Source organism: Microcaecilia unicolor, chromosome 1 (assembly GCF_901765095.1).
Source record: "Microcaecilia unicolor chromosome 1, aMicUni1.1, whole genome shotgun sequence".
Taxonomy (NCBI): Eukaryota; Metazoa; Chordata; class Amphibia; order Gymnophiona; family Siphonopidae; genus Microcaecilia; species Microcaecilia unicolor.
In genome coordinates this window covers 768,031,000-768,058,053 of record NC_044031.1, presented here as the reverse complement: position 1 = coordinate 768,058,053, position 27,054 = coordinate 768,031,000, and the positions used below count along the sequence as shown (strand labels likewise).

The 27,054-nt window shown below is 44.6% G+C and overlaps 1 protein-coding gene across 2 annotated transcripts in view; it reads right to left on the bottom strand.

The window, feature by feature from the left end:
- CORO2B (coronin 2B) overlaps positions 1-27,054 on the bottom strand; it is a 181,298-nt gene that overhangs the window by 48,823 nt on the left and 105,421 nt on the right. For both annotated transcript variants that reach the window (XM_030189810.1, XM_030189811.1), the window contains 2 exons: positions 21,145-21,345; positions 2,327-2,443 (listed from right to left, as the gene is read on the bottom strand). In XM_030189810.1, the coding sequence (XP_030045670.1) occupies positions 2,327-2,443; positions 21,145-21,345 (318 nt within the window). The remainder of the gene's footprint in view (positions 1-2,326; positions 2,444-21,144; positions 21,346-27,054) is intronic.

Here is a 27,054-nt window from a genome sequence, read left to right as displayed (position 1 = left end):
TATGAAGCAAGTGAGCCAGATTTATAATCCACTGGGACTAAGTAAATTTAAAGGATCCAACAGTGACTATCTTACATATAAAAGTACTCCCCCCCCCCCCCCCGCTAATATTCAGTCCACACTTCTGAACTGAGCCCCCAATATTCAGCACCAGTATCTATGCAGGTACCAGCACCGGAATTCAGGCTCTGGCCACCTCCCCAAAGTTAACCAGATAACACAGATATTAGGGTTACCATATTTGGTCCCCCCAAAAAGAGGACACATGCCCCGCCCCCCACAACACCCCGCCCCCTGTCACACCCCCCTAAGGGTGTCCTCCCCTCCCCTTACCTTACTCTACTGCCCTGGTGGTCTAGTGACCTCTTCAGGGCAGAAAAGAGCCCTCTCTTTCCTGCCCGGAGCGCTGCCCTGCATCCTGTTCCCCTTGCAATGCTGAGTGCTGACGGTCCCCGTGCAGATTCAAAATGGCCGCCGAGAGTTGAAGCGGCCTCGCAAGACTTCAACTCTCGGCAGCCATTTTGAATCAGCGCCGGGACCGTCAGCACTCAGCATTGCAAGAGGAACAGGATGCAGGGTAGCGTTCTGGGCAGGAAAGAGGGGGCTCTTTCCTACCCCAAAGAGGTCACTAGACCATCAGGGCAGCAGAGTAAGTAAGGGGAGGCAAGGCTAGGATAGGACACCATTAGGCCTGCCCGCCAGCCTGCCCGTTTGTCCGGAAATCCGGACAAGCGGGCTGGCTGGCAAAATCCGCCCGGTTGGCCGGCTATGTCCTCAAAAAGAGGCCATGTCTGGGTAAAACCGGACCTATGGTAACCCTAATTGAGTTTAACTATAGGCTGAGGTGTTTGTGCCAAATATTTTAGAACTTCTCCCTTCTGAAGCCCTTTCCCAAGATCTGGCCCCCTTGTGATGACCTCTCACTTGGCCCTCTTCTGAAGACCTCCCCTTCCTCAAGATTAGCTTCCCTTCACCCCTCTGTAGGCCCCCTCAGGCCTATGTTAAGACTCCCCTGGTGGTCTAGGGCAGTCGTGATCCTCATTTGCTTCTGCTCTAGCCAGCTCCGGGTTCAGAACAGCTCCCTAGAGATGGTACTGGATAGTGCCACAGTGCTCATTCCCTCCTTTGAATTATAGCTCCAGTTTTGGGGCGTTCATCCGCTGTGAGGAAAGTTCATGTTATTATGCTTTGCAGTCTAACACTGCTTTGGAAGCTCCAAATACTGAAGAGGCAGATGGAGCTAGCTGGCCATGAGGCACTGTGGCTTTCCAGTGCTCTCTATCTCCCCCTGCTGGTTGATGGACACATTGAATATCCAGTTGATTTTTGGCCAGTTTAAAGATAACCGGCTAAGTCACTTAACCGGTTATCTTTAAACCGACCAAATATATCACACGTTTTCACGCAGCCAAATATGGCCGCTAAACTGGCTTTAAAAATCAGCGGATAGCCAGTTCTAATGGGCGATATAACTACCTACCTGCTAGCTGATAACTGGGGATATTCAGCAGGGGACAGCTGGTTATTCTCCGCTAAATATCAGCAGATAAGCTGGTTAAGTGCTATTTAATACCATCCTCTCTAATCCCTCATACATCTTCTGATTACTTTGATTGTATCCAATTTCCTGTCATGACTTTGTCATAACAACACTCTGTAAGCCACATTGAGCCTGCAAATAGGTGGGAAAATGTGGGGTACAAATGCAATAAAAAAATAAAATAAATAAATTTAACCAGTCAGCAGCCATTCTGGCCAGTTAAATAGCGCTGAATATCGAGGGGTTAGTGCTAGTTTACAAATAAAAGAGTCGAAAAGTTTCTACAATGCCAGCAGGAAAACATCTCCTTGCTACTGTCAGAGATGCTTTTCCTGCTGCCACTGGAAATATCGGCAACGAAGAGTGTATGCAAGGCAGCGGCGTATCAAGGGCGGGGTGGTGGGGGGCGGTCCGCCCCTGGTGCACGCTGCTGGGGGGTGCAGAGAGCAGCCGCGCACCTGTCGGCTCCACTGGTTCCCTGCTCCCTCTGCCCCGGAACAGGTTACTTCCTGTTCTGGGGCAGAGGGAGCCAGCGGAGCCGCGAGGCTGCTCCCAGCAGCTAAAAATGCACCTGGGGGGGGGGGGTGCGCATTGGCGATCCACCCCGGGTGGCAGCCAACCTAGGATCGTCACTGATGCAAGGGTAAAGAAAGAGGAGAAAACACACAGGAGACGAGAAGAAAAGGAAGAGGGGAAGAGAAAGCCAGGCCTGCGAACCCTCTGCTGAATAACTTTACTGCCTGCTCATATCTCTGCACAGCTGAGGAGAGCGCTGACATCACTCACCGAGGTGTCCTCAGAACACGAGGCGATGACGTTCTCAACAAACGGGCTCCATTTGATGTCCAGAACATTCCCTTGGTGGCCACATACTTTTGGGTAGTTCGGTTCGACCCGTCCAGTCTGAATAATCAAAGCCAGAATCAGAAAACACTTCTAAATTTTTCAGGTGCTATGTTAAACTTTTGAACAAGATCTGCATATAGAGCTGACCTGTAATAAAACCAAGCTGCCAGCAGAGAGCACCACCACCACCACCTTCTTCCAGCTTCATTTGTGAACTCTGACCTGCCAGGGGCCTAGAGTGGATCAGAGTGAAGCACGGTGGGCAGAGGTCACACCACTGTGACAAAGGGCTCTAATGCAAGCGGTGCGGCGCAAGAGAGGGGCTGAAGCAGAACAATCCTACTGCCCTAGACTCTGAAAACAAGCGGTGGAACTGGGTTCTGGACTGGCAGTTAAAGAACCACACGGTCCATCCAGTCTGCCCAGGAAGGCGAACAAAGCTGCATCCGCCACTTTGTAAAGGTTACACTTCTTCGTGATCAAATAAAGGCGCCACAACTAACGCAGTTGGAAATTTGCAGCAATGTCAACCAGGGGCCACAGAGGCATTGTCCCCTGTAGATTTGGCCCTGGCCCCCCCCCTGCCGCCAACCCCTTCGACCTCCCCTCCTGCCGCCAACACTCCCCCGTGGCCGTCGGGTACCTTTGCTGGCGGGGTTCCCCAACCCCCGCCAGCCGAGGTCCTCTTCTCCGGTGCGGCCACGTTGCTGATCTGCAAGGGCAGGCTTCTGTTTCTATGAGTCTGACGTCGAGCAACGCGGCCGCACTGGAGAAGAGGACCTTGGCTGGCGGGAGTTGGGGACCCCCGCCAGCAAAGGTACCCGGCAGCGGGGGAGGGTTGGCGGCTGCGGTGGGAAGAGGGTGTCAAAAGGGTTGGCGCTGGGGGGGGGGGTCAAAGGTGGTGGTGGCAGCGGGAAGGTTAAAAATGGCGGGAGGGGGGGTCGGCCTTGAGGTGTCTCTCTTCCCCCTCTTGGATACTCTCATAGAATGTCATATGAAAGTGATATAAATTCTCCGAGGACAAGCAGGCCCAGTTGTATTCTCACATGTACGTGACGTTATCCAACGGAGCCTGGTGCAGACGCTGGCTAATGTATAGATTTTTCAAGAACATTCTAGCAGCGTCTTATCGTGCATAGGAGAGTGCCTTCCTGCCCAATGTATGAGTGTGGGTCATACATCAGTCTTCACGCAGCATGAAGGATGCGTCTTTGCGGTCTCGCCTCAGCACTTTTCTCTCTGCCTTTGCACTGCCTTTCCATCGGGTTTTCCCCCTCATTGTCTTCATTATTTTCTCTAATTTCTATTTTATTTATTTCCCCTTTTAATTCTTAGTGTTTTCAGCCCTCAAGTTTTCTTTCTTTTTCGCAGTTCGATAGGCCTGAACATCAACCTTGATTTGGACTCTACCCCATTTTATAGTTCAAAACAGGGGCGAAGCCAGACGGAGAGGGGTCCAGAGCCCAAGGTAGGTGGGGGCACAGTTTAGCCCGCCTCCCCCAGCCACTTTGGACCCCCCCTGCCGCTGCCACCCCTCCCCTATCACCGCTGCCACCACCAGGTACCCTGGCTGGAGGGGGTCCCCAACCCCCGCCAGCTAAAGTCTTCTTCAGCGCCAGTCGACTCCGGCGCCTTCGCTGATATTCTCTTTCTAACTCCTGACGTCCTGCTTGCACATCTTGTATGCAGGACGTCAGGAGTGAGAAACAGATCATCAGCGAAGGCGCCGGAGTTGACCAGCGCTGAAGAAGACTTCGGTTGGCGGGGGTTGGAGACCCCCACCAGCAAAGGCACCTGGCGGCGGGGGGAGTCCAAAGTGGCAGGGGGGGTTTGCGGCTCGGGGCGGTCAAAAGTAGAGGGGGCCAGGGCTTAATCTGTGGGGGCCCATGCCCCCGTGGCCCCACCTAGCTACGCCCCTGGTTCAAAATTGAGGAGTTTAATTTAGCCCAATACTTTTTTGTGATGTCCAAGAAGACCCTCATTGGCTTAAAGAGGTGTGTCCAATGTAGTCAGGTGATTTTGGTGATGGACACACACACTTGGTGCATCGGGTGTTTGGGCCTAACCATGAGCCTAACACTTGTTCACTCTGTTCAAAAATGCAGTTGAGGACACAGAGGGTACATCACATCCAGCAGGAGACACGTTTTGGTTCCTCAAAGGCCAATCCATCAACATTGGAAGCATCAACTTCGATGGCAGTCCAGACATCAGCTACCACTGAGAATGTACCAGCATCGACGAGTTACCTAAGAACATAAGTATTGCCATACTGGGACAGACCAAAGGTCCATTAAGCCCAGCATCCTGTTTCCAACAGTGGCCAGTCCAGGTTACAAGTTTTGAAAAGATCTCAAAAATGTACAATATATTTTATGCTGCTTGTCCTAGAAATAAGCAGTGGATTTTTCCCAAGTCCATTTTAATAATGGCTTATGGACTTTTCTTTTAGGAAGCAATCCAAACCCTTTTTAAACCCCACTAAGAAACTGCTTTTACTACATTCTCTGGCAACGAATTCAAGAGTTTAATTACACGTTGAATGAATAAATAGTTTCTCCAATTTGTTTTAAATTTACTACTATGTAACTTCATTGCGTGCTCCCTAGTCCTAGTATTTTTGGAAAGAGTAAACAAACGATTCACGTCTACCCGACCCACCCCACTCATTGTTTTATAGACCTCTATCATATCTCCCCTCAGGGATCTTTTCTCCAAGCTGAAGAGCCCTAGCTGTATCATTTTCGTCTTCCTTCTCTGAACCTTTTCTAATTCCACTGTATCTTTTTTGAGATTGTATATTTGTCTATGTTAGGTGGCCATTGTTGCACTTTTATTCCCAATAACACAGCCCCTGATGGCACCGTCATTAAGGCCTTGAAAGGACTTAAGTCGTTGGCTGAAGAACTTGCAGAAAACTCTGGAATTGGTACATCCTGGACAGGATGCTTTGACAAAACCTTTGGTAAATGGAAAACTTGTATCATTTCTGCTTTTACTATTGTTATTATTGTTATTGCTGTGTTTGTACTTTTTGGCTGTTGCACCATTCCATGCGCTAGAGGGTTAGTACAACGCTTAATTGAAACTGCTTTAACTAAGAAGGAGCCTGTAGGGTATGCTATGGCCCAGTACGAACCATTACAAGTTACTGATGATCCAAGCACCATATATACACAAATGCTTCCTGCTTCTTCTACTGCTACCCCTTGCCCTGCCAATGACATTGAGACTCCTCTCTAGATGATTACATGACTTTCTGCTATATGGTTATTTTACTTTCACTATGCTACGCTCTCTTTGTGGCTTTGGTTATCCTTCCTTAGAATTCTGTCATTGCTACCCACGGTCTACTACTCCACCCTCCCACTTTTACCATTTTCAACATTCTCCCCCTATACTCATATTTTGGCTTTACCACTTGTGTCACCTTCCACCTCCATAGTGCTCCTGAGGTCATTTGGCCATGACGGGTAAGACAGGACCTGTGGTCCCATATTGCTTAGGGACTCCCTCGGTCCTGCAACCTAAGACAGCCATCGGACGGTGCACTATTTTGTTACAACTCAAGGGGTGAGCATGGAGCTGGGTGCAGGACCAGCTCTACTGCCAGACACAATCCACATTTGTGAAGCCCTTCCCTGAGAAGGCCTTCAAGGGGGGAGATGTATATTTGGGGTATTATCCAGGCATAACAAACCACCTTGGTTCAGGCTTTGATATGACAATAAAACTGACAAGGCCTAACTCTGGGTGACTGTGAGCTGAACTCCAGAGTGACTCAAGAACTCATGATCTGTTGTGACACACTGGTGTGCAATATGAGGAAGGGGTGGAAGTGCAAAATAGCTGACCACCAAGGTTTAGCAATGTGACAGTTAGCAGATGTTCAGGAGAAAGAACCATGTAGTTCCTCGGGAAGATGACCAGGCTTCCAAGAAATGTAACCAACTTATTATCATATAACCAATAAGCATTAATCATATTATTATCATAGATCCAATTGATATTAACCACAACATATCATAACCAATAAGAGTGATTGTTGTCATATTACATATGTATGATGAATTGCTTCCTTAAATAAGCATACATATATGTATGTACGGAAGTAATGTACTGGAGATCGTGTGCAGCTAACACGGATGTGTAACAGCCTTGTCTCCCATGAGAAACTGTATCGTGTGATCTGTACTTGATAAGTAAAGCAGTTTACCTTTCTCATATGTAGCCTTGGTCTTGCCTCACTCTATATATTGGATAGTGGATATTTAATAATCTAGGGTGGGGACCAAAAAGGCCGAAAATCAAGATGCAGTGACCAGAACTGCACACACTATTCGAGGTGCGGTCACATCATGGAGCGATACAAAGGCATTATAATGTCTTCAATTTTGTGTTCCATTCCTTTCCTAATAATACCTAACATTCTATTTGCTTTCTTAGCCGCAGCAGCACACTGAGCAGAAGGTTTCAAGGTATCATCAACGACAACACCTAGATCCCTTTCTTGGTCCGTGACTCTTAATGTGGAACCTTGCGTTACATAGCTATAGTTCAGGTTCCTCTTTCCCACATGCATCACTTTGCACTTGCTCACATTACACATCATCTGCCATTTAGCCGCCCAGTCTCCAAGTCTCATAAGGTCCTCTTGTAATTTTTCACAATCCTCTTGCAATTTAACAACTTTGAATAACTTTGTGTCATCAGCAAATGTAATTACCTCACTAGTTACTCCCATCTCTAGGTCATTTATAACTTCGGACAACGCAGTGGTCAATGCCATAGAGAAGTCATCCCATCTCCATAATCATTTTCGTCGCCCTTCTCTGTACCTTTTCTAATTCCACTATATCTTTTTTGAGATGTGGTGACCAGAATTGCACATAATATTCGAGATGCGATCGTACCATGAGCAATACAAAGGCATTATAGCATCCTCATTTTTGTTTTCCATTTCTTTCCTAATAATATCTAACATTCTATTTGCTTTCTTAGCCGCTGCAGCACACTGAGCAGAAGGTTTCAATGTATCTACTCAACGACGACACCTAGATCCCTTTCTTGGTCCGTGACTCTTAATGTGGAACCTTGCATTACATAGCTATAGTTCAGGTTCCTCTTTACCACATGCATCACTTTGCACTTGCTCACATTAAATGCCATCTGCCATTTAGACGCCCAGTCTCGTAAGGTCCTCTTGTAATTTTTCACAATCCTCTCGCAATTTAACAACGTTGAATAACTTTGTGTCATCATGAAATATTATTTTGGAATTTTATGATATAGGTGGATCAGTCCTTAAATGGTTTGCAGGTTTTCTGTACAAGTTGCACCATGTAAGGAAAGCTGGAAACTTATCTTTTATTTGGATACCTGAATGTAGAGTCTCACAGGATTCTCCCCTTTCTCCCATTCTGTTTAATGTCTTAAAGTCACAGTTAGCCATTATACTTCCTAGAGCAGGTCCTCATACCTATATTTATGCTGATGATGTCACAGTAATAATCCCTTTTTTTTTTTTTTATTTATTGGAAATTAATCAACATATAGAATGTGGGTTTGACATTCTTAAGGAATGAACCTCATATTTTAGGTTAAAATTAAATAATGAAGAAAAAAGTTCCTAGTTTTAGGAAGCACTTTAAAACCTTTTAGGGAAACTGTATTAGTTAGTGTTACATTTCATCTGGAGAAGCAATTAAACATTTTAGGAGTTGTGTTTGATGAATTCTTGACATTTGGACAACACGTAAATCAAGTGGTTAAAAAGAGATTTTACACTATGAAAAAATTAAGAATTAGATCAAATTTCAGTTTTAAAGCTTTTAGACTAGTGACACAATCTTTACTTTTATCACAGATAAATCTACAAATATTGCATTGCAGTAATCTACCTGAACGTCTTTTAAAACAACCAGACATTTCAGAATACAGTGGCAAGAATTATTTTTAGATCATCTAAATATGAATCAGCTGTTCCATTGTTGTTAAATCTTCATTGGCTCCCCTTTAGGGCCTGAATTATTTTTAAACTGTGTATGTTCTGTCCCCATATTCATGGAGGTGGTTGTTTATTTTTTATATGTATATGTTGGACATTGTTACATCAGATTGCATTGCCTATAACAGATTACATTGCTTGTGCCGTTAAGAAAGGCAGGAAGTGCCTTTGGACTACAAATATTAGTCTTCCTGCAATGCTCAGTAATAGGCATTTCCTGAGCATATGTCCCAGTTCCCTATGCTTCGTGAGACTTTTTCTATTGGCTGATTCTTATCTGTGTATGGTGGGATGTAGCCTGCACGTTCTCTCTCCGTTGAGTAATAGGAATCTGACTGTAGCATGCTTGTTATGGCCTGAATCTAACACTGTGCCTAACTATTTTTAATCCTTTCAAAAAGTCTTGTAACATCATCAGATTTTCACCCTTTACAGTATTGATATCATTACCCATCAGCCAGTGCTGAGATTTCCTGGCTTCCCTGGTTACAGGTTGAGCTGGTAAAGAACAGACTCCCAGTTCTTCAAGGCAGAGACTTGTGCGTAACTACAAACGGTAAGTCGTATGTTCTTTGTTTGATTTGCATTAAAGAAGTTTTGATTGAAGAGTTCTGAGTCTTCACAGTGATGTATGGTTTAGCTGACAGTCTAGCTAAGTGTATGAAACAGCATTTCTGCAAGGAATGTACAGTGAAAATTTGTGGAAACTACAAAGGAACAATAAACTTGGGAAAGGTGCAAGGCAGGGCCGTGCCAACACGGTAAGCGCGGTAAGCGCCGCAGGGGGGCGCCTGCCATCAATGGCGCCGCGCTGTAGTTGTATTTTTTTTTAAAAACCTTACTGCTCCGCTCCATCCCCGATTCCCCAGCGCTTTAAATTTACCTCTCTCTGCCTCCGACATCTGCGCAGCATCAGTGAAAGCGCTGCCTGTCTGACGTCTCTCCACCAGCCTTCCCTTTGCTCGTTCGTTCCCTCTGTGTCCCGCATTCTTCTTACGTCATTTCCTTGAGGGCGGGACACAGAGGGAACGAATGAGCAAAGGAAAGGCTGGTGGAGAGACATCAGACAGGCAGCGCTTTCACTGACGCTGCGCAGATGCCGGAGGCGGAGAGAGGTAAATTTAAAGCGCCGGGGAATTGGGGATGGAGCCCATCTCTTCCACGTGCCTTGGAGCCAGGCAGGTCCAGGGGGGCGCGCGCGCCAACTGATAGTCTGCAGGGGGGCGCCAGAGACCCTAGGCACGGCCCTGGTGCAAGGTGCAGAATATTACAGGCACCATCACAAGCATATTAGAAAGCAGAAATTAATGGGATTGGTGCTGGTCATCTATGCAGACAGCATTCAGTTAGTGCAAACCCGCATAATTAATTAGCTGGCAGATGCACAGTTAGCAAAAGTAACAATTCCTGCATAAGCCTCATCGTTTCCAGAGCAATCAGTAAAGTATCCATTCCTGCAGCCAACCCTTTCACTGTTGCTAGCAAACAAAGTTGCGATTTGAGCACAGGTTGCCAAGACATTCCGTCTTCTTCAGTCTCAAGCAAAAAGTATCCATTTGGGACCCCCCCCCCCTTTTCAAAGTAAACTTATTGCTTTTAAAAGAAACAAGGTTGCCAAATATTGACTTCCTAGCCTCTGAACAAAAGGTAACGGTTTTTTTCGGCACAGAGCCAAGGTTTACAGTCACAGTTTATCTTTGCTCCTGAAGCCATGGCAGACTCTGAAGTTATTCTTCAGTCAGACAAACCAGTAACTGAGGAGACTGAAGTAACTGAACAGCAAAGAGACACTGAACAACCCAGCAGCAGCAGTGACAGGGCTTCAAAAGTCCACAAGACTACATAAACCAACAGAGACAGCTACAGAGGTGTGTGAAGCTAAAGTGAAAGAATATGTTTCCCTTTTCAACAATCTTTGGGTCAAAGTACAAGAAGGAATGCACGGTTCCAATGGGGGGGGGGGGGGCCTAAATACTGACCTGCTACAAGCTACCTATCAGCAATATGACAGTGGCGTTCCTAGGGTGGCTGACACCCGGGGCGGATCGCCGATGCACCCCCCCCCCCCGGTGCAGCGCTCCCCCACCCCCCAGCGAAAGGACACCCCCCCCCGGCGAAAGGACACCCTCCCGGGTGCATTTTTACCTGCTGGGGGGGGGGGGGGGTGCCGCGTGCCTGTCAGCTTCGCTCGTTCCATGCTCCCTCTGCCCAGAACAGGAAGTAACCTGTTCTGGGGCAGAGGGAGCACGGAACGAGCGGAGCCGACAGGCGCATGTGGCACCCCCCCCCCCCCAGCAGCGTGCACCCAGGGCGGACCGCACCCAGCACCCCCCCTAGGAACGCCACTGCAATATGATAATAATTAGGTCTGCCACCTCTGTTTGGGCAGCGGAAGCCATGGGCTTTCTACTATCCTGAAAAGGATTGCAGGTTCCCTCATAATACTTAATTACCCCGACCTTGTATCTGCTCGTGACAGTTTTACACAGTTTGGGCAGTAGCAAATTCAGTAATTAGAAAGAAACCCAGTATTCAATAGAAATAATAAGATAGTTTATTAGCATAAGCATCTCACCCAAAGGCAGTACAGGCAATCAGGTATTCACATAGTAGAACAGCACTTGACGACACGTCTACAGCCGTCTGGAGACTTCTCTCTTCTCTTCTTCTAAGGCACTGCTTAGGTAGCTTTTATCCTTTTTTTTTTTATCCCATAGACCCCTTATGAGGCACCTGCAATTTCATCATAATTGGCACATACATCCAATTATGCCCAAGTTCCAACTTTCTTATCTCTTATCCAATTATGACCAAGTTTCAACCTTGGTAGGTTTTTCTTATCTCCAAGCTTCGCTCATCCTTAAATTGAACTTTTCTGCACCTGGCCCAATTTGTGACAATTATTTACAAATATCAACAGAAATCACAAGAATATTGTGAATTTCTGAGCAGGCAAAAAACATCAGACAGTTTGGCCCAGAAGGGAGAGACGGCAGGCACTGAAACACACACAGCCCCTGCAGAAGTCCTAGGTCCCTGAAATCACACAGGTCCACTAAAAGCTCTCTTGCTCTTAAGTTGCAAATGGATTCAGTTGCGGCCAAATCGAGAGTTCTTTATGGTAAGCAAGAAGCAGCTATAAAAATGGAGAAACTTAAACTACAAGCTGAAGCTAAGGCTGCCGCCTCTGAACGCAAGGCGGCAGCGTTAGACATTGCCCTAGAGTTGCTACAGTAGAAGGAAGAAGCAGCTGTCTTCGAAGGTATAAAGCAGGATGGCATGGAGAGTCAGCTCAGTCACGTCATCGCAGAAGATTCTACCCAGCGAACAGCACAACATGTGAAGGCTCATACCCTGGCTCACAAAACTGCACAGTCACAGTCTGACTCAGAATGAGTCATCAGATTCTGAGCAAGCATGTTCCTCCATACCAAAGCCTCACTCGCCTGAAAGAAGCAAGTCTAATGTAAAGCACGTCACGGAGGTGAGCCGCCACCACAGTGATCCATAAGCTTGTACACAAATGGATGCACTAACAATGGCTGTTGCTCCAGGAAAGGTCAAAAGTACAAAGCAGGGAAATCCTCTACGATGACGTATCACAGCAGGCAAAAGTAGAGGCTGACCAAAGACGAATCACCACTGGAGATATGAATCAAACAGTGTTTCGACGCATACAAGCGCCTACATCAGGGGTCAAATAGTAAACTCCAGATTGAGGCACAGGACCACAGCTCTGCTCGTGTACGAAGCTGTAGACCTTCCAAAATACTTGAGCACTAAAAACTTGCAAATTCTGTGCACACTGTGAGTCTTCTATGATCCAGTGGCGTAGCCAAGGGTGGGCCAGGCTCACCCACTTTGGGCTCAGACCCACCCAGTAGCAGCACAACTATGCTGATTCCCTAGCCCCACCAGCTGAAAACTCCCAACAACTGTCCCTCCTGCATACCTTGTAAATAGCAGATGGCATGCAGGTGAGACAAGGAGAGACCAAATCACCTGAGGGATAGGGAGGGGTTCTTCTGCCCACCCATCTTGGGTCCAGGCCCACTCAAAGTTGGGTTTCTGGCTACGCCCCTGCTATGATCTGGTAATAACCAGACCTTTTCTTGTTGCTTCATTTCAACCACAGACTCTGGTGATAAACGTTGAGCAGTTAAACCCAGCAAAACAGAGGCATCTGACCAGCCACACTTCACACCTGACTCCAGAGCAACCCCAGCATACAGCCAGCCACAGGCACCTTCCTACAGCACACTAAAAACTTTATAGAGAGAAGATCTAGCAACATACATGGCTCACAAAAAGATGGTAAATATGGGGCTCATTCAGTTCAATCACTGCCCCCAAAAGTATAGGAGATGGAAATCAAACTTTAAAGAGGCCAGTGGCGTTCCTAGGGTGGCTGACATCCGGGGCGGATCACCAATGCACCCCCCCCCCAGAGAAAGGACACCCCCCCCCAGGGGCATTTTTACCTGCTTGGGGGGGGGGGGGTGCCACGCGCCTCTCGGCTTCACTCGTTCCATGCTCCCTCTGCCCCGGAACAGGAAGTAACCTGTTCCAGGGCAGAGGGAGCACGGAACGAGCGGAGGCGACAGGCATGCGGCACCCTCCCAGCGGCGTGCACCCGGGGTGGACCCCCCCCCCTTGGTACGCCACTGAAAGAGGCCATGGCAATCACGAAGCCTACCCCGAACCAGGAAATAAACAAGATAATGAAATGGCTGAGAACAGAGTCAGCCGAGCGTCTGCAGGGAATGCCAGATGAATATTTGCACAACCCTTCCAGAGGATTGAAAGAAATGTGGGAGAGACTTGACCAGTGCTATGGCAGCCCAGAAGCTATTCAACAGGCACTGATGAAAGAATAAGGAGTTTCCAAAAGGTCACAAACAAAGATAATAACAAGTTACAGGCATTGGGAGACTTCTTCCGGGAGCTGGAAGCACTCAAAGCTGATCCAAACCTTCCTAGACTGTACTACTTGGGCACAGCTTGGGATATAAATGAGATTATATCAAAGCTGCCGCATGACAAAGAGAAAAATGGTAATCAGTAGGCACCAAGTATTAAAACAACCACCAAGAGAGGATTCCTCTCTTCATTGTCTTTGTAAAGTTTATTCAGGATCTGACAAAGAGGAGAAATGATCCCAGCTTCATGTTTGATGTACCTGAAGCAGTCAAGACAGGCTACTTTCTGAGTGAAAGGCCATTCAAGAAGTATGGTAATGCCAGGAAACCTGTAGCTGTACACATAACAGACGTGTCATCCATAGCAACCCCACCAACTGATCGTCCTACTACAGAGAAAGTAGAAGATCCTTAAGAAATGTAGAGGGTTTAGGGTCTTAAGAGAACGTAACGATCTGTTAAAGTACAGAATATGCTACAAATGTTGCTATTCATCCAAACACATGGCTAAAGACTGTAAAGTAGTAATTGGGCTGGTAGAGAATAGACTCCCAGTTCCGCAGGGCAGAGACTCTTATGCATCACTGCAAACTGTAAGTCATATTTTCTTTGATTTGCATTAAAGAAGTTTGATTCAAGAGTTCCGAGTCTTCACAATGATGTTTAGTTGACAGTCTAGCTAACGTGTATAAAACATCAAGGACTGTACAGTGTTCTATGACTTTTTCTTATTCTGTATGGATCTGCTCCAGAATATCTGTCTGATCTTGTTAATCTTACATGGAAAAATAGAACCTTGTTTGACATGCTCCCAGTATTGCTACAATACCCCAGCCCTAAAGGAGTGATCTACAGAACTGTGTTTAATGGCATTTTTTAAATTCCCAATCAACCAAATGGTGGCATACTCTTTGTTTACAAATTAGAACAATTAATACAGATTTAGGAAAGCTCTTAAAACATATCTCTTTCAGAAATTTAATATGTAATTTTCTGCTAGTTGATTGCATTTCTTTTTTAGTATATAATATCATGTTCATTGTTGATTTAAATCTTGAATTAATAATGAATGTGATTGTTGAGCAGACTGGATGTCTGCCAGTCTACTAGATCCATCTCTGTACAGCGTTTTGTACATCATACATGCTTGCTTAAACTTCAGTCTTGAAGACACAGGAAGCCCATGTAGCTCCTTCAACAGTGGGGATGCTCTTTGGTACTTTCCCAGGCTGTAAATCAATCTTGTTGCTGTATCCTGCAGAAACTGAAGTTTTTGTAACAGTTTCTTAGTAAGATCCCCAAATAGCGAGATACAATAATCTAAGTATGGAATCAGAACTGGCTGTGCCACTGTTCTACAGTTATCGGGGTGTAATTTAGATCAAATTGCTTTCAGCTGTCGTAATTGGAATTTTTTTTTATAAAGCCTTCACATGTGATTCAAAAGTTAAGCCTGAATCAACTTTGACTCCCAACACTTTCGAGCCGTCCTCAATCATTAGTTTCTCACCTGTATCCAATTCCAAACACTTAGCTGTCAGCTTCTCGTAATCTCCAAACCAAACAACCTTAGTCTTTATTCAATTTCAGAAAATTAGCTTTAGCCCAATTATCAGTTTTGATGACCATCTCCCTGAAGAAATTCATAGTATCTCCACACTTTTCTTGAGCTTCACCCAGAAGAAAGATATCATCTGCTCCAGCCAATGGAAACAACAACTAATGCTAGCATCACCATTTCAACAGACAATTCGAAATCAGAAGATTTTCAGCTCTCTATTCCCCGTTCTTGGAGTCAAAATATGGAACTCTCTACCTATTCCCATCAAACTGAAAACAGCTACCTCAGCTTCAGGAAGAGACTAAAAACCTTTCTCTTCCCAAAGACTGTTTCATAATAATCCATCATGACTTCTACTTCCTAGTATCATCCATTATCCTTTCATTTTATGTTTTTAGTCTCATTCATTACCCCATTGGTCTCTAATGTTTCTTATACCTCATACTAACACTACCTGCTTTGGTCTCACCTAGAATGTAAACCTCACTGAACCCTGGAAAGGGGATATTATCAGTATACAAGAATTAAACTGAACGAATCAGCATATGAGTAGACCAATGCTCTCAAGGTGGACAGCACTGTTCCCATTGTACTTAGATAGATGTTGAATAAAGAAGGTGACAGCGGTGACCCTTGAGGAAATCCGCAATCTGCATTAGAATCCCTTCTTACATTATATATTCTCCTCTGTAAAAACTCACTAAACCATTTCAAAACAGTACCACTCAGTCCAATCTGACTAAGCCTATTCAACAGTTGATCAGGGTTCACTGCATCGAAGGCGGCTGATATATCGAATTGTAGCAAAATCATTTGTTTTCCCTTACTAACAGCCAGTCTGATTTCAGTTACCATTTCCAGCAACAAAGTTTCAGTAGTATGTAGTGGTCTGAAACCATGTTGTGAAATATAAAGAATATCAAATTTGCTCAAGTAGTCACATAATTTAATATTCACAACAGATTCAATAACTACTACTACTACTCATCATTTCTAAAGCGCTACTAGACGTACACAGCGCTGTACACTTGAACATGAAGAGACAGTCCCTGCTCGACAGAGCTTACAATCTAATCAAGACAGACAAATAAGGCAAATAAGGGATAAGGACAAAGAGAAGCAAGATTCCGGAATCCCAAAGAGTAGCAGCATTCCGTTCAGAATCCAAAAGAGTAGCAAGATTCCAGAATCCCAAAGACTACTACTACTACTTAGCATTTTTATAGCGCTACTAGACGTATACAGCGCTGTACACTTGAACATGAAGAGACAGTCCCTGCTGGACAGAGCTTACAATCTAATTAGGACAGACAAAGAGGACAAATAAGGGATAAGGACAAAGAGTAGCAAGATTCCAGAATCCCAAAGAGTAGCAGCATTCCGTTCAGAATCCCAAAGAGCAACATTCCGGAATCCCAACGACTAATACTACTACTTATCATTTCTATAGCGCTACTAGACGTACGCAGCGCTGTACACTTGAACATGAAGAGACAGTCCCTGCTCAACAGAGCTTACAATCTAAATAGGACAGACAAACAGGACAAATAAGAGATAAGGACAAAGAGTAACAAGATTCCGGAATCCCAAAGAGTAGCAACATTCCGTTCAGAATCCCAAAGAGCAACATTCCGGAATCCCAACGACTACTACTACTACTTATCATTTCTATAGCGCTACTAGACGTACGCAGCGCTGTACACTTGAACATGAAGAGACAGTCCCTGCTCGACAGAGCTTACAATCTAATTAGGACAGACAAACAGGACAAACAAGAGATAAGGGAATATTAAATAAGTTTAGCTGTCTTAAGTAGATAGGAAGAACAAACATCTAAGTAACAAGGGGGGTCCTTTTACTAAGGTGCACTGAAAAATGGCTTGCAGTAGTGTAGGCGCGGGTTTTGGGAGTGTGCAGAATCATTTTTCAGAGCACCTGTAAAAAAAATGCCTTCTTAAAATTTTTGCTGAAAATGGACATGCGGCACAATCAAAATTGCCACGCGTCCATTTTGGGTATGCAACCTTACCGCCAGCCATTGACCGAGCGGTAAAGTCTCACGCAGTAACCGGGCGATAATGACATACGCGCGCCAAATGCCACTTGGCATGCGTCCGCTAATAAAAAAATGTTTGGGCCACGCGGCAAAAATGAAATTGCCACAAGAGCCACGCAGTAGCTGTGTGGTAACTCCATCTTGCCGCATGTAGACGCTTATGCAGCTTAGTAAAAGGGGCCCCTAGCTTTCTTAGACACCCTTTTGAGGTAGACATTAATAGTATTTGTTTCAACTTCCAAAAATTCATTGCATAGCATGTCTCCTTTTACAGAGTTATCTCCTCTCTCCTCCCACCATTGCCAACCTGACTGCTTTCAACAAGACTTTACCTAATAATATCTATTTTAGTGCGAAAATAATTTGCCAACTCATCCGCCGTAGGTTGTACTTTGTGTGGAATCATCTGCATCTTATCAGTTATTATCAATGAGTTGAATATTTGGAAAAGCCGTTTTGATGAATTTTCTAAATCAACTATCATCTACTATAATAAAACTCACCCTCAACGTTCTGAGGACACTGACGTCAGTGAAGCCAAGCCCTGACTTCCTTCAAAAAGGTTCGAAGGTTCGTGGTGGTGAAGCCACCAAAATCGCTCCGGGCCCTGCCATCGAGGGCGGAGCAATAGCAGAACAACGAAGGGGTTGGCAGGGAGGGAGGCGGGGGGGGGGGGGGGGGAAATCGCTCCGGGCCCCGCCCTCGCGTCAAACGTCATGACGTTGGGGGTGGAGCAATGGCAGAACAACGAAGGGGTTGGCGACGGAGGGGGGGGGGGGTTGGCGACGAAAACCTTGCTAGCGCCCGTTTCATTTGCTCTGAAACGGGCCTCTTTTACTAGTTTTTCCAAAATACTCCCTTTTTGACACAGCTACAGAATTTTTATATATTTTAATCTCTTCTTTCCTCTGTCTATAAATAGCAGGATCTTTAGTTTTACTCCAGGATCTCTCTAGCCTCCTACAGCCCCTCTTAAGATTTGCCAACTCTGGTGTATATCAGTGATTCCGTTTTAAACAGCCATTCCTTTTTTTTCAGAGGTGCTAATTCATCTATGCTTCCAGACTTTTTAATAATTTAAAATCACTTAGTACACCAAAAACACTTTAAGGATCATTTTCAAAGCACATGGAGGTATCAAAATGGCAAAAAAACCTTCCATCTGCCAAAAACGTCCAAGTTGTGATTTTGGAATGGCAAAATTTGGAAGTCCTACACTGCAGTTTGTCCAAATAGCAAGGGGAGGTGTCATGTGCATGTTTTGGGTAGGTCTAGGGAGGGCCCAAAATTAGGGCATCCAAGAACGATAATTGAACAGGAAATAACGTCCAAGACTAAAAAGGAAGATGTTTTTATTTAGACCTGTTTCAGTCATTGTTCTGTCTTCTGACAGCCTCGCAGTGGTTTATAATGTGACCCTAAAATGTGTTTAATGCTCTTACTGTTATTCTCACTGCTAAAGATTTTCATTGCTGCAGTTCCCACTGCAAAGATACGTGAGCAATGCATTGTGTGTAATGTAGTTCACAGGCAATGCAGCCACACTTGCCTGTCTGTATAACAACTGTTACTATTGGTTTGTGCTGCTGCCTAGACCTCCTCTATTTCTCAGCCAAGCTTGGCTCCTTTGTCTACCTGCTATCATTTCCTGGTCATCCTTACTATCTCTGTCCTGAAAGGTCAGCCAGGTATAACCTTTCCCTCCAATCGAGGGCTGTCCTCTGGGACCACCCTTGCCACCTGGTGGCAGGATCTGTCCCCATTGGTCTTTACCTCCTCCTCCCTGGGCCTGTGTGAGCCCTTCTTAGCCTCTCACTCTCTCTTTCCATGAGCCGCATTGAGCCTGCCATGAGTGGGAAAGCGCGGGCTACAAATGTAACAAAAATAAAAAACAAAAAATAAAAAATCATGCTTCAGACAGCACTTGTCCTGCTTCACTCCTTGGAACGAACTTGGTTTTTTACCTTGAATATATCTTCCTAATGAGATATTGCACTCTCCAGTCACCCAGCTCTGAGATACTTCTACCTGTTCAACTATTTTCCACCTCTGCAATAAAGCTGCCTCTCTTCAGATTTCTACCTCCAACCACTGATAAAGTTCTCAGAATTACAGAGTCTCTGTGCCCTGGGGCAACACTTCTGAACATCTGACTGTGAGTAAGTTATCTGTGTTTATTCAATAAAGGAAACTTCAGAAAAATAAAGAGACGTCAGGTGTGTTCTGATGTGCCAAGGTTATACTTCGAGATATTGAGACTTTACAGTTAACAAGTCTTGAGAGGTTTGACAGTCATGTCCAGGGTACAAAAAGGTGCCCTGATTGAGCTGCTGACCACTGGAGGGGTTAAAGCATGACTCCTCATGGATCCTCCAGTGGTTGTTGTCCCCATCCCTCTCCCCTGAAAGTGAAACTGGAAAGGAATACCAGGCTTCATGACAGCATCAGGTATTATGGGCGTTCTGAGCACAGCAGACAGCAGGATTGTAGAGTAGCCTAGTGGTCAGTGCAGTGCACTATAAACCATGGGGGCCCAGGTTCAATTCCCACTTCAGCTCTATTTTTTTTCCATTAAATTATGTGCCCTCCAGAAACAGACATATACCTACTGTACCTAAATATAACATAAGAGTTGCAGGGGGATATGAACCCAGGAGCTCTGCCCCTCTGTTCTGCAAGAATATCTGTGTTGCCATTTTTAAAAAAATGCTGCCAGACAGATGTCCTTGTCCGTGATTTTCTAGCGTTCATAATTTGGACATTGCAGTTTATAAACTGTCTGTTCATTTTGGATATTCTCACATATTTTCAAACATAAAACCCTGACGTATTTCCTATTCGAACATGGCTGCAAGATGGACCTTTTGGTGGGACGTCCTTCGAAAGTGCCCCTCTCTGTCAGATCAAAGTGATTTAAGTACTCAGAATCTAATGGATTATTTTTTTGAGCAGGTAGAAACTTTGCAGAATACAATGCATCCTCCTCAGATTGTAAATGATTCGGTGGTGAGCACCACCAATTTCTCTTTGTCAATCCACAGGAGAACAATGCAGACCAGAATGAAAGTAGAAATACGCTCTTTATTAAAACCAATTGCCCGACTTGGCCATGTTTCGCCTCCCATAAGGCTTCTTCAGGGGCTTATCATTCCACTATAAAAATACACATTAAAAATAATAATAAAATAGTAATATCATAAATTATTAATCCAGTTAAAAGTAAATCATCCAAATAAAAACTAACCCCAAAACAAGTAATTAACAACATAAGCATAAAAATATTATTCAGTCATACAAAACATATTGTCATATGTGCCTCTTAAAAAGAAAATAAAATGGACATGTACCTATCAGGGTTAGTTTTTATTTGGATGACTTACTTTTAACTAGATTAACAATTCATGATATTATTATTTAATCGATTGCCACGTCGGGCAATTGATTTTAATAAAGAGTGTATTTACTACTTACTACTACTACTTAACATTTCTAAAGCGCTACTAGGGTTACGCAGCGCTGTACAGTTTAGCATGGAAGGACAGTCCCTGCTCAAAGAGCTTACAATCTAAAAGACAGGTGTAAATCTAAAGACAAGTGTACAATCTAAAAGACAGGTGTACAATCTAAAAGACAGGTGTACAGTCTAGAGACAAGTGTACAATCTAAAAGACAAGTGTAGAGTCAATCTGATAGGGCATACTATATTTCTCGAAAGGTTAGGTACCGAAAGCAGCATTGAAGAGGTGAGTTTTAAGCAGAGATTTGAAGATGGGTAGGGAGGGGGCTTGGCGTAGGGGTTGAGGAAGATTGTTCCAGGCATAGGGTGAGGCAAGGCAGAATGAGCGGAGCCTACATTCACTCTGGTCGGCACTGTTCTCCTGTGGATTATCTGCGATCAAAGCCTCTATTGTTCCATATTATCTCTGTGAAATCAGCCAGTAGCAATTCCTGGGTGTAGGTATACTGGAGCACACTCATTGCCATCTACGACCCTAGTTCTCAACACAGCCAGTCCGATGCAAGTACTACAGCAAGCATTAGCAGTAAATTGAAGAGACTGCGATCATAACATGCCATGGCATGGGAGTGAGATTCATTACTATCATGGTATGCTCAAAACAAACCCATTTGGACACACTGCACCCAAGTTTCTTAAAATCCAATATCAAATACTGCAGTCCCTGTGTTTGAAGTTACTGAAGGGACACTACGAACCTGCTCCAGGGGAATGACCAGAAAGGCTCCTCCACCAGCACACTCCGTTACTATGGCCAGGAACTTGGCATTCACGGCACAGAAATGGTTATCATGGACGTTCTTGGTGATGGGCACACCATCAAAGCAATGCTCTCGGTTTGCCACCTTCCCGTAGACGTTCCGAAACTTTGAACTGCGATACTGAGGACGCCATGACATCTATGGGACAAAGAGAGAGCACTGGTTACAGACATCAATCTTGCCTTTCTCCTTCTCTTCCTCCAGAGCTATCCTGATCTTTTATTTGCTTTGGGTTTTGTTAACCTACCTGTCTTGTTTTATTAACCCCATTTACCCCTATCAGTCATTTCCAGCATGTTCTTTTCATGCAGTTAGCTAGCCCCTAGCTCAGCTTCAGCCTTGCAGAAAAGAAATTTGCAAATGTTGGTTCCTAGCCTATAGCAGTGCTTCTCAACCCAGTCCTTGGCTACTTCAAAAACGACCTGACAAATGATATCGAATTGTACAACTTGAAATGACGGTCTCACTAGGAGATTCTTTTTTTTAAATATATCTTTATTATCTCAGAACAGAACGAACAATTTTGGATTGGTAGATCCATGGCGTATTTTTCACCCTAGAGAACAAGATTTTACTTTCTTCTCCTCTCCACATGGTAGTTATTCTAGAATTGATTACTTTCTAATATCTTCATCATTGTTATCTATTACCAATAATGCTGAAATACTCAGCAAAGCTCTCTCTGACCATTCTCCTATAACTCTCCCTTGACAATATAAGGGGCAAACAACAAAAACCACCATGGAGATTTAATTCTACATTGTTACAAGACGTAGATTTTATACAATATATTAAAACCAAATTACTAGAATACTATGAATATGCTGCACTTACTTGGAGGGATGAATTAAAAGCAAACATTAGGGGTTATATTATCAAAAATGTAACAAAGGATGCTATATTGGAGAAACAGGCCAGATGCTTAAGACAAGATTCAATCTGCCCAGACATCACATGAAAATAGCTGGTGCCAGTCAAGCCCCCACCCCTGTGGGCCAACACTTCACAAGACCAGAACACTGCACCAGTGATTTCACAGTAAGGTCTTACGTTCCTGTATTGTTTTAAAATTACCTTTCAGTAAGAATACTGAAAGGTAATTTTAAAACAATACAGGAACGTAAGACCTTTGAAATAAGAATGATTGAATATTTTGACACCCAACAAACAGGACTTAATAAGGATCTGGGTTTTCTAACCCATTATAAACCATAAAGCTGTATTTCTCTGTTTATTACCCTCCTCTCATCTACCAACACCCATCCTGTTAGAATATCAATGAAATGCTTTGATGTCCCCATGCATACCCCCACCCTCCCACTCTGTCAGACAGTCAAAGTAATGCTTTGATGTTTCTCTCATATATACTATCTGCTACCTCATTTGCTTATTTCCGATCTGAGGAAGAAGGGCAACCTTCGAAAGCTAATCAAGAAATATATTAAGTTATGTCCAATAAAAAAGGTATCATCTTATTTTCTTTTCCATGTTTTATTTTGTTTGATTTCTATTGATAACTTGATGCTGAAAAAGCACTTGATAGAATAGAATGGCCTTATCTCTTTCATGTACTACATTGGTTTAATTTTAGCCCTCAATTTATTAAAATGGTCCAACTCCTTCATAAAGACCCTTTAGCCTCAACCGCAGTTAATGGCACTTTATCTCAATTTTTCCATCTTAGTAGAGGTACCAAACAAGGATGTCCATTATCTCCTCTTCTCTTTAACATTGCGCTGGAACCTTTGTCCGTTGATATTAGATTTAACCCTAATATTGATGGGATTTCCCCTGGTAAGGATATATACAAACTCTCTATATACACTGAGGATATATTAGTATATACTACACCAAAATCTCTCCCATCTTTATCGGAAATAATAAATTCCTTTTCACCAATCTCAGGATATAAAATCAATTGGACCAAATCAGCTGTGATGCCTTTAAACTCTTTAGTCCATAGACATCACATCTGCCATTCTCTTGGGAACCCAACAAAATAAAATACCTTGGCATATGGTACTCAAATGCGATTGATAAATCAATGTCTCTTATTAAAAATAATACTACCTCTTTAACTTCTTCAATCTTAAATCCATGGTCCCCTCTTTTTCTCACTTGGTGAGGCAGAGCAGAGGCCATCAAGATGGTGCTGGCTCCTAAACTGAATTATATTTTTTTGCATGACTCCTCTTCCCCTCCCAAATTCACTCTATAAAAACATTGATTCCCTAATAAATAAATTTTTGTGGAAACAAAAACCCCCTCGAATTGCTCTAAAAAAGCTCAAACTACCTAAGGATAAAGGTGGACTTAACATCCCTGATTTAAAAAAAATACCATGCAGCCTTTAGATTAGAACAATCCATAAGTTCAGGGCCGTGCCAACACGGTAAGCGGGGTAAGCACCGCAGGGGGGCGCCGACCTCTGGAGGGCACCGCCGCGCCATGCTTACCCTCACCGCTTACCTTATTTAAATTTACCTTTGACGTCGCAGCAGCTGAGCAGCGTCAGTGAAAGCGCTGCCGAGTCTCCAGCCTTCCCTTCGCGCTCGTTCGTTCCCTCAGTGTCCCGCCCTCACAAGGAAATGATGTCAGAAGAAGGCGGGACACTGAGGGAACGAACGGGAGCGAAGGGAAGGCTGGAGACGTCGGCAGCGCTTTCACTGACGCTGTGCAGCTGCTGCCATGACGGAGGTAAATTTAAATTGGTTGTGGATCACTGCGCACGCCGCTTCTCGCCCTTCCCCTCTCTGCGATTTCTAGTCGAGCTGCAGTGCATTGCAGGGGGAGGGGGTACTGTTTATTTTGGCCTCCTCGCGCTCTCGTTTTTTTCTGCCGTCAGTCCAGTCTAAACCAGTTAACAGCCTGTTCTGTTTCTGAAAAAAAGGAAGGGGAAGGCAGGCAGTGAGGGCGCTCCTGCAGCTGCCAGTGCCACCTCGGGTCACACGCTCTCTTGGCAGTAAAAGAGCCAAGTAACAGGGAACGCCAAGCTGGCAGCTTGGATATCTGCCCTCTTTTGGATCTCCTTCATATAAAGTTTATTAGCACTTCCCTTTCTTAGTAAAGAAACAACAAATAGGATTACTGAATTGGTTCACTGATTTCACCTTTGGTGAATACTCTCTTCGTCTTGCTGGGTAGCCCTTGAGACTGAGTGAAAGGTAGATCCTCTTAATTCCACCTTAAAATAAGCTTTTACAGGGCCCAGTGCAGCTGGCAGCTGTTGTGTAGCCTGGGGAGACAGAGTGTACCTGTGAACGTATAGTGCTCCTTGTCTGGTGCTCCGCTCTTCTCCCAGCAGGGCAACGTTAGGGGGTAGCAAACAGGGGCAATTACCCTGGACCTTCATGTTACAAGTGGCCCCGAGTTTGGCTTAAGCTAAGAAAGCTTGTAGATGGTCTGTGGAGCCCCTTAATGTATAATGCCACCCTAGCTCCCAGTCTCATCTCCATTAGTAACATAGTAGATGACGGCAGAAAAAGACCTGCACGGTCCATCCAGTCTGCCCAACAAGATAAACTCATATGTGCTACTTTTTGTGTATACCCTACCTTGATTTGTACCTGTCCTTTTCAGGTAGGAGCATGGGGCAGAGCAACTAAGGCAGCTTGACTTAGTTCTCTCGGGAAGCTGCAGCTTTATGTCCAGGGCCGAGCCATGGTGCAATGACAGCTGCGGAGGGAGGTTTTAATTGTGCCATTCTGCTTGTGTTAGTGGCAGTCAAGGCGGTTAGATCAAGAACAGGAGACGGTAAGCTTGTAAGCCTTGCCATGATCGCTATTGAGAATGATATATGTGCCCAGTTAGATATCAAAACTTTAATTACTAATTTCGTGAACATGAGAAAGCATGAATAGCTAAGTGGTTGTAAACCCTCTATTTGTTCAGCAATCCCACAAAGATGCACTCCATCTTTCAGCTCCTATTTCATTTGCATCTTGTGCCACACGGGGGGAGGGGGGCGCCAACTGATAGTCTGCAGGGGGGCACCAGAGACCCTAGGCACGGCCCTGCATAAGCTGGTTCCAAAATGAATCAACTCAAAATTCTTCCAGATGGCTTACATTCGAAGCATCCTTAGTGTATCCATGCCCTCTTCATATCCTTCCATTTATGGACTCATAGCCTTATGTCAAATCTCTCCGTATATTAAAAGCCTCTGCACCTCTACTATCAGGGAATTTAAAATAGGGCTTAAACTTAAGACCAGTTCATTAGAAGAAACACCAATTTGGTTTAACACTATGCTTCATTGAAATGAATTATCCAAAGTTATTCAAAGTCGTTAAATCGCGCGAGACTGGGAGACTGGGTGTCTAAATGGCAGATGACGTTTAATGTGAGCAAGTGCAAAGTGATGCATGTGGGAAAGAGGAACCCGAATTATAGCTACGTCATGCAAGGTTCCACGTTAGGAGTCACGGACCAAGAAAGGGATCTAGGTGTCGTCGTTGATTATACGTTGAAACCTTCTGCTCAGTGTGCTGCTGCAGCTAAGAAAACAAATAGATTGTTAGGTATTATTAGGAAAGGAATGGAAAACAAAAATGAGGATGTTATAATGCCTTTGTATCACTCTATGGTGCGACCGCACCTCGAATATTGTGTTCAATTCTGGTCGTCGCATCTCAAAAAAGATATAGTGGAATGAGAAAAGGTGCAGAGAAGGGCGACGAAAATGATAAAGGGGATGGGACGACTTTCCTATGAGGAAAGGCTAAAGCGGCTAGGACTCTTCAGCTTGGAGAAGAGGCGGCTGAGGGGAGATATGATAGAGGTCTATAAAATAATGAGTGGAGTTGAATGGGTAGATGTGAAACATCTGTGGGTATGATGTTTTCCATTGGGCGTACGTAGTCTACCAATATAGCTTTTAGATGCACGATGATGAACTAGCAAAGCCAATAACTTCCTTGTCTTGTTACCCCAAAGATGCAATTTATACTTATATAATTTGATGTCCAATAATGCACTATAGTCCAGCAGTTTTTGGATACGCTTCTTAACCTCTAAGTATTCCGCTCCGATCTGATCAGAAGGACCAGTGAGAAGATACCGTCTAAGTGCCCGCAGCTGAGAGGTCAGGTCCAAGAGGTCTTTCTCCTGCTTCCTACGAAGACTAGCCTGATAACTGATAATCTTACCCCTAAGAACAGCTTTAGCAGCTTCCCAGTAGATCCGAGAACCCACCTCATTCATAGAGTTATCAGATAGTCGAGCCAAGCCTCACGTAGGAAGGTACGGAATCTAGTGTCTTGAATTAGTGCAGGATTCATTCTCCACGTGATTGCTTGTGCGCGTTCTCCCCATTGTAGGGTGACTGCTACCGGGGAATGATCAGAAACTCGTCTGCCTCAATAGTAGAAGATGTCACACCGCCAATCAGGCCTTGAGATATGAGAATATAGTCCAAGTGCGCATGGACCCCATGTGGGTTAGAGAAAAAGGTATAATCATATTCATCATTGTGGAGTGTTCTCCAAATATCAATCAGCGACAGTTCCCTCATCAAGAAGTTGACTCCTCTCTTATCATGATCCCCTGACGGAGCATATTCAAAAGCATGAATTAATGAGATGAAAGAGAGACCGTGATGTCCAAGATAAGTACTACATTTATAATTGTTGGCAACATTTTTCACATGCTTTCTTTAGCTTACTAGCCGTTGAGCCCGTTAAAACGGGCTATTGGGTCACCGCTGCCCCCTCCCCCCCTGAGTTTGCCGCTGCTGGTACCCCCCCCCCCCCCCCGAGTCGCCACCGACGCTGGCCCGTCTCTTCGCTATTCAACTTACATCTCTGGAACAGGCAGATCAGCTGAGCTCCTGTCGTCCTTCCTTCTCTG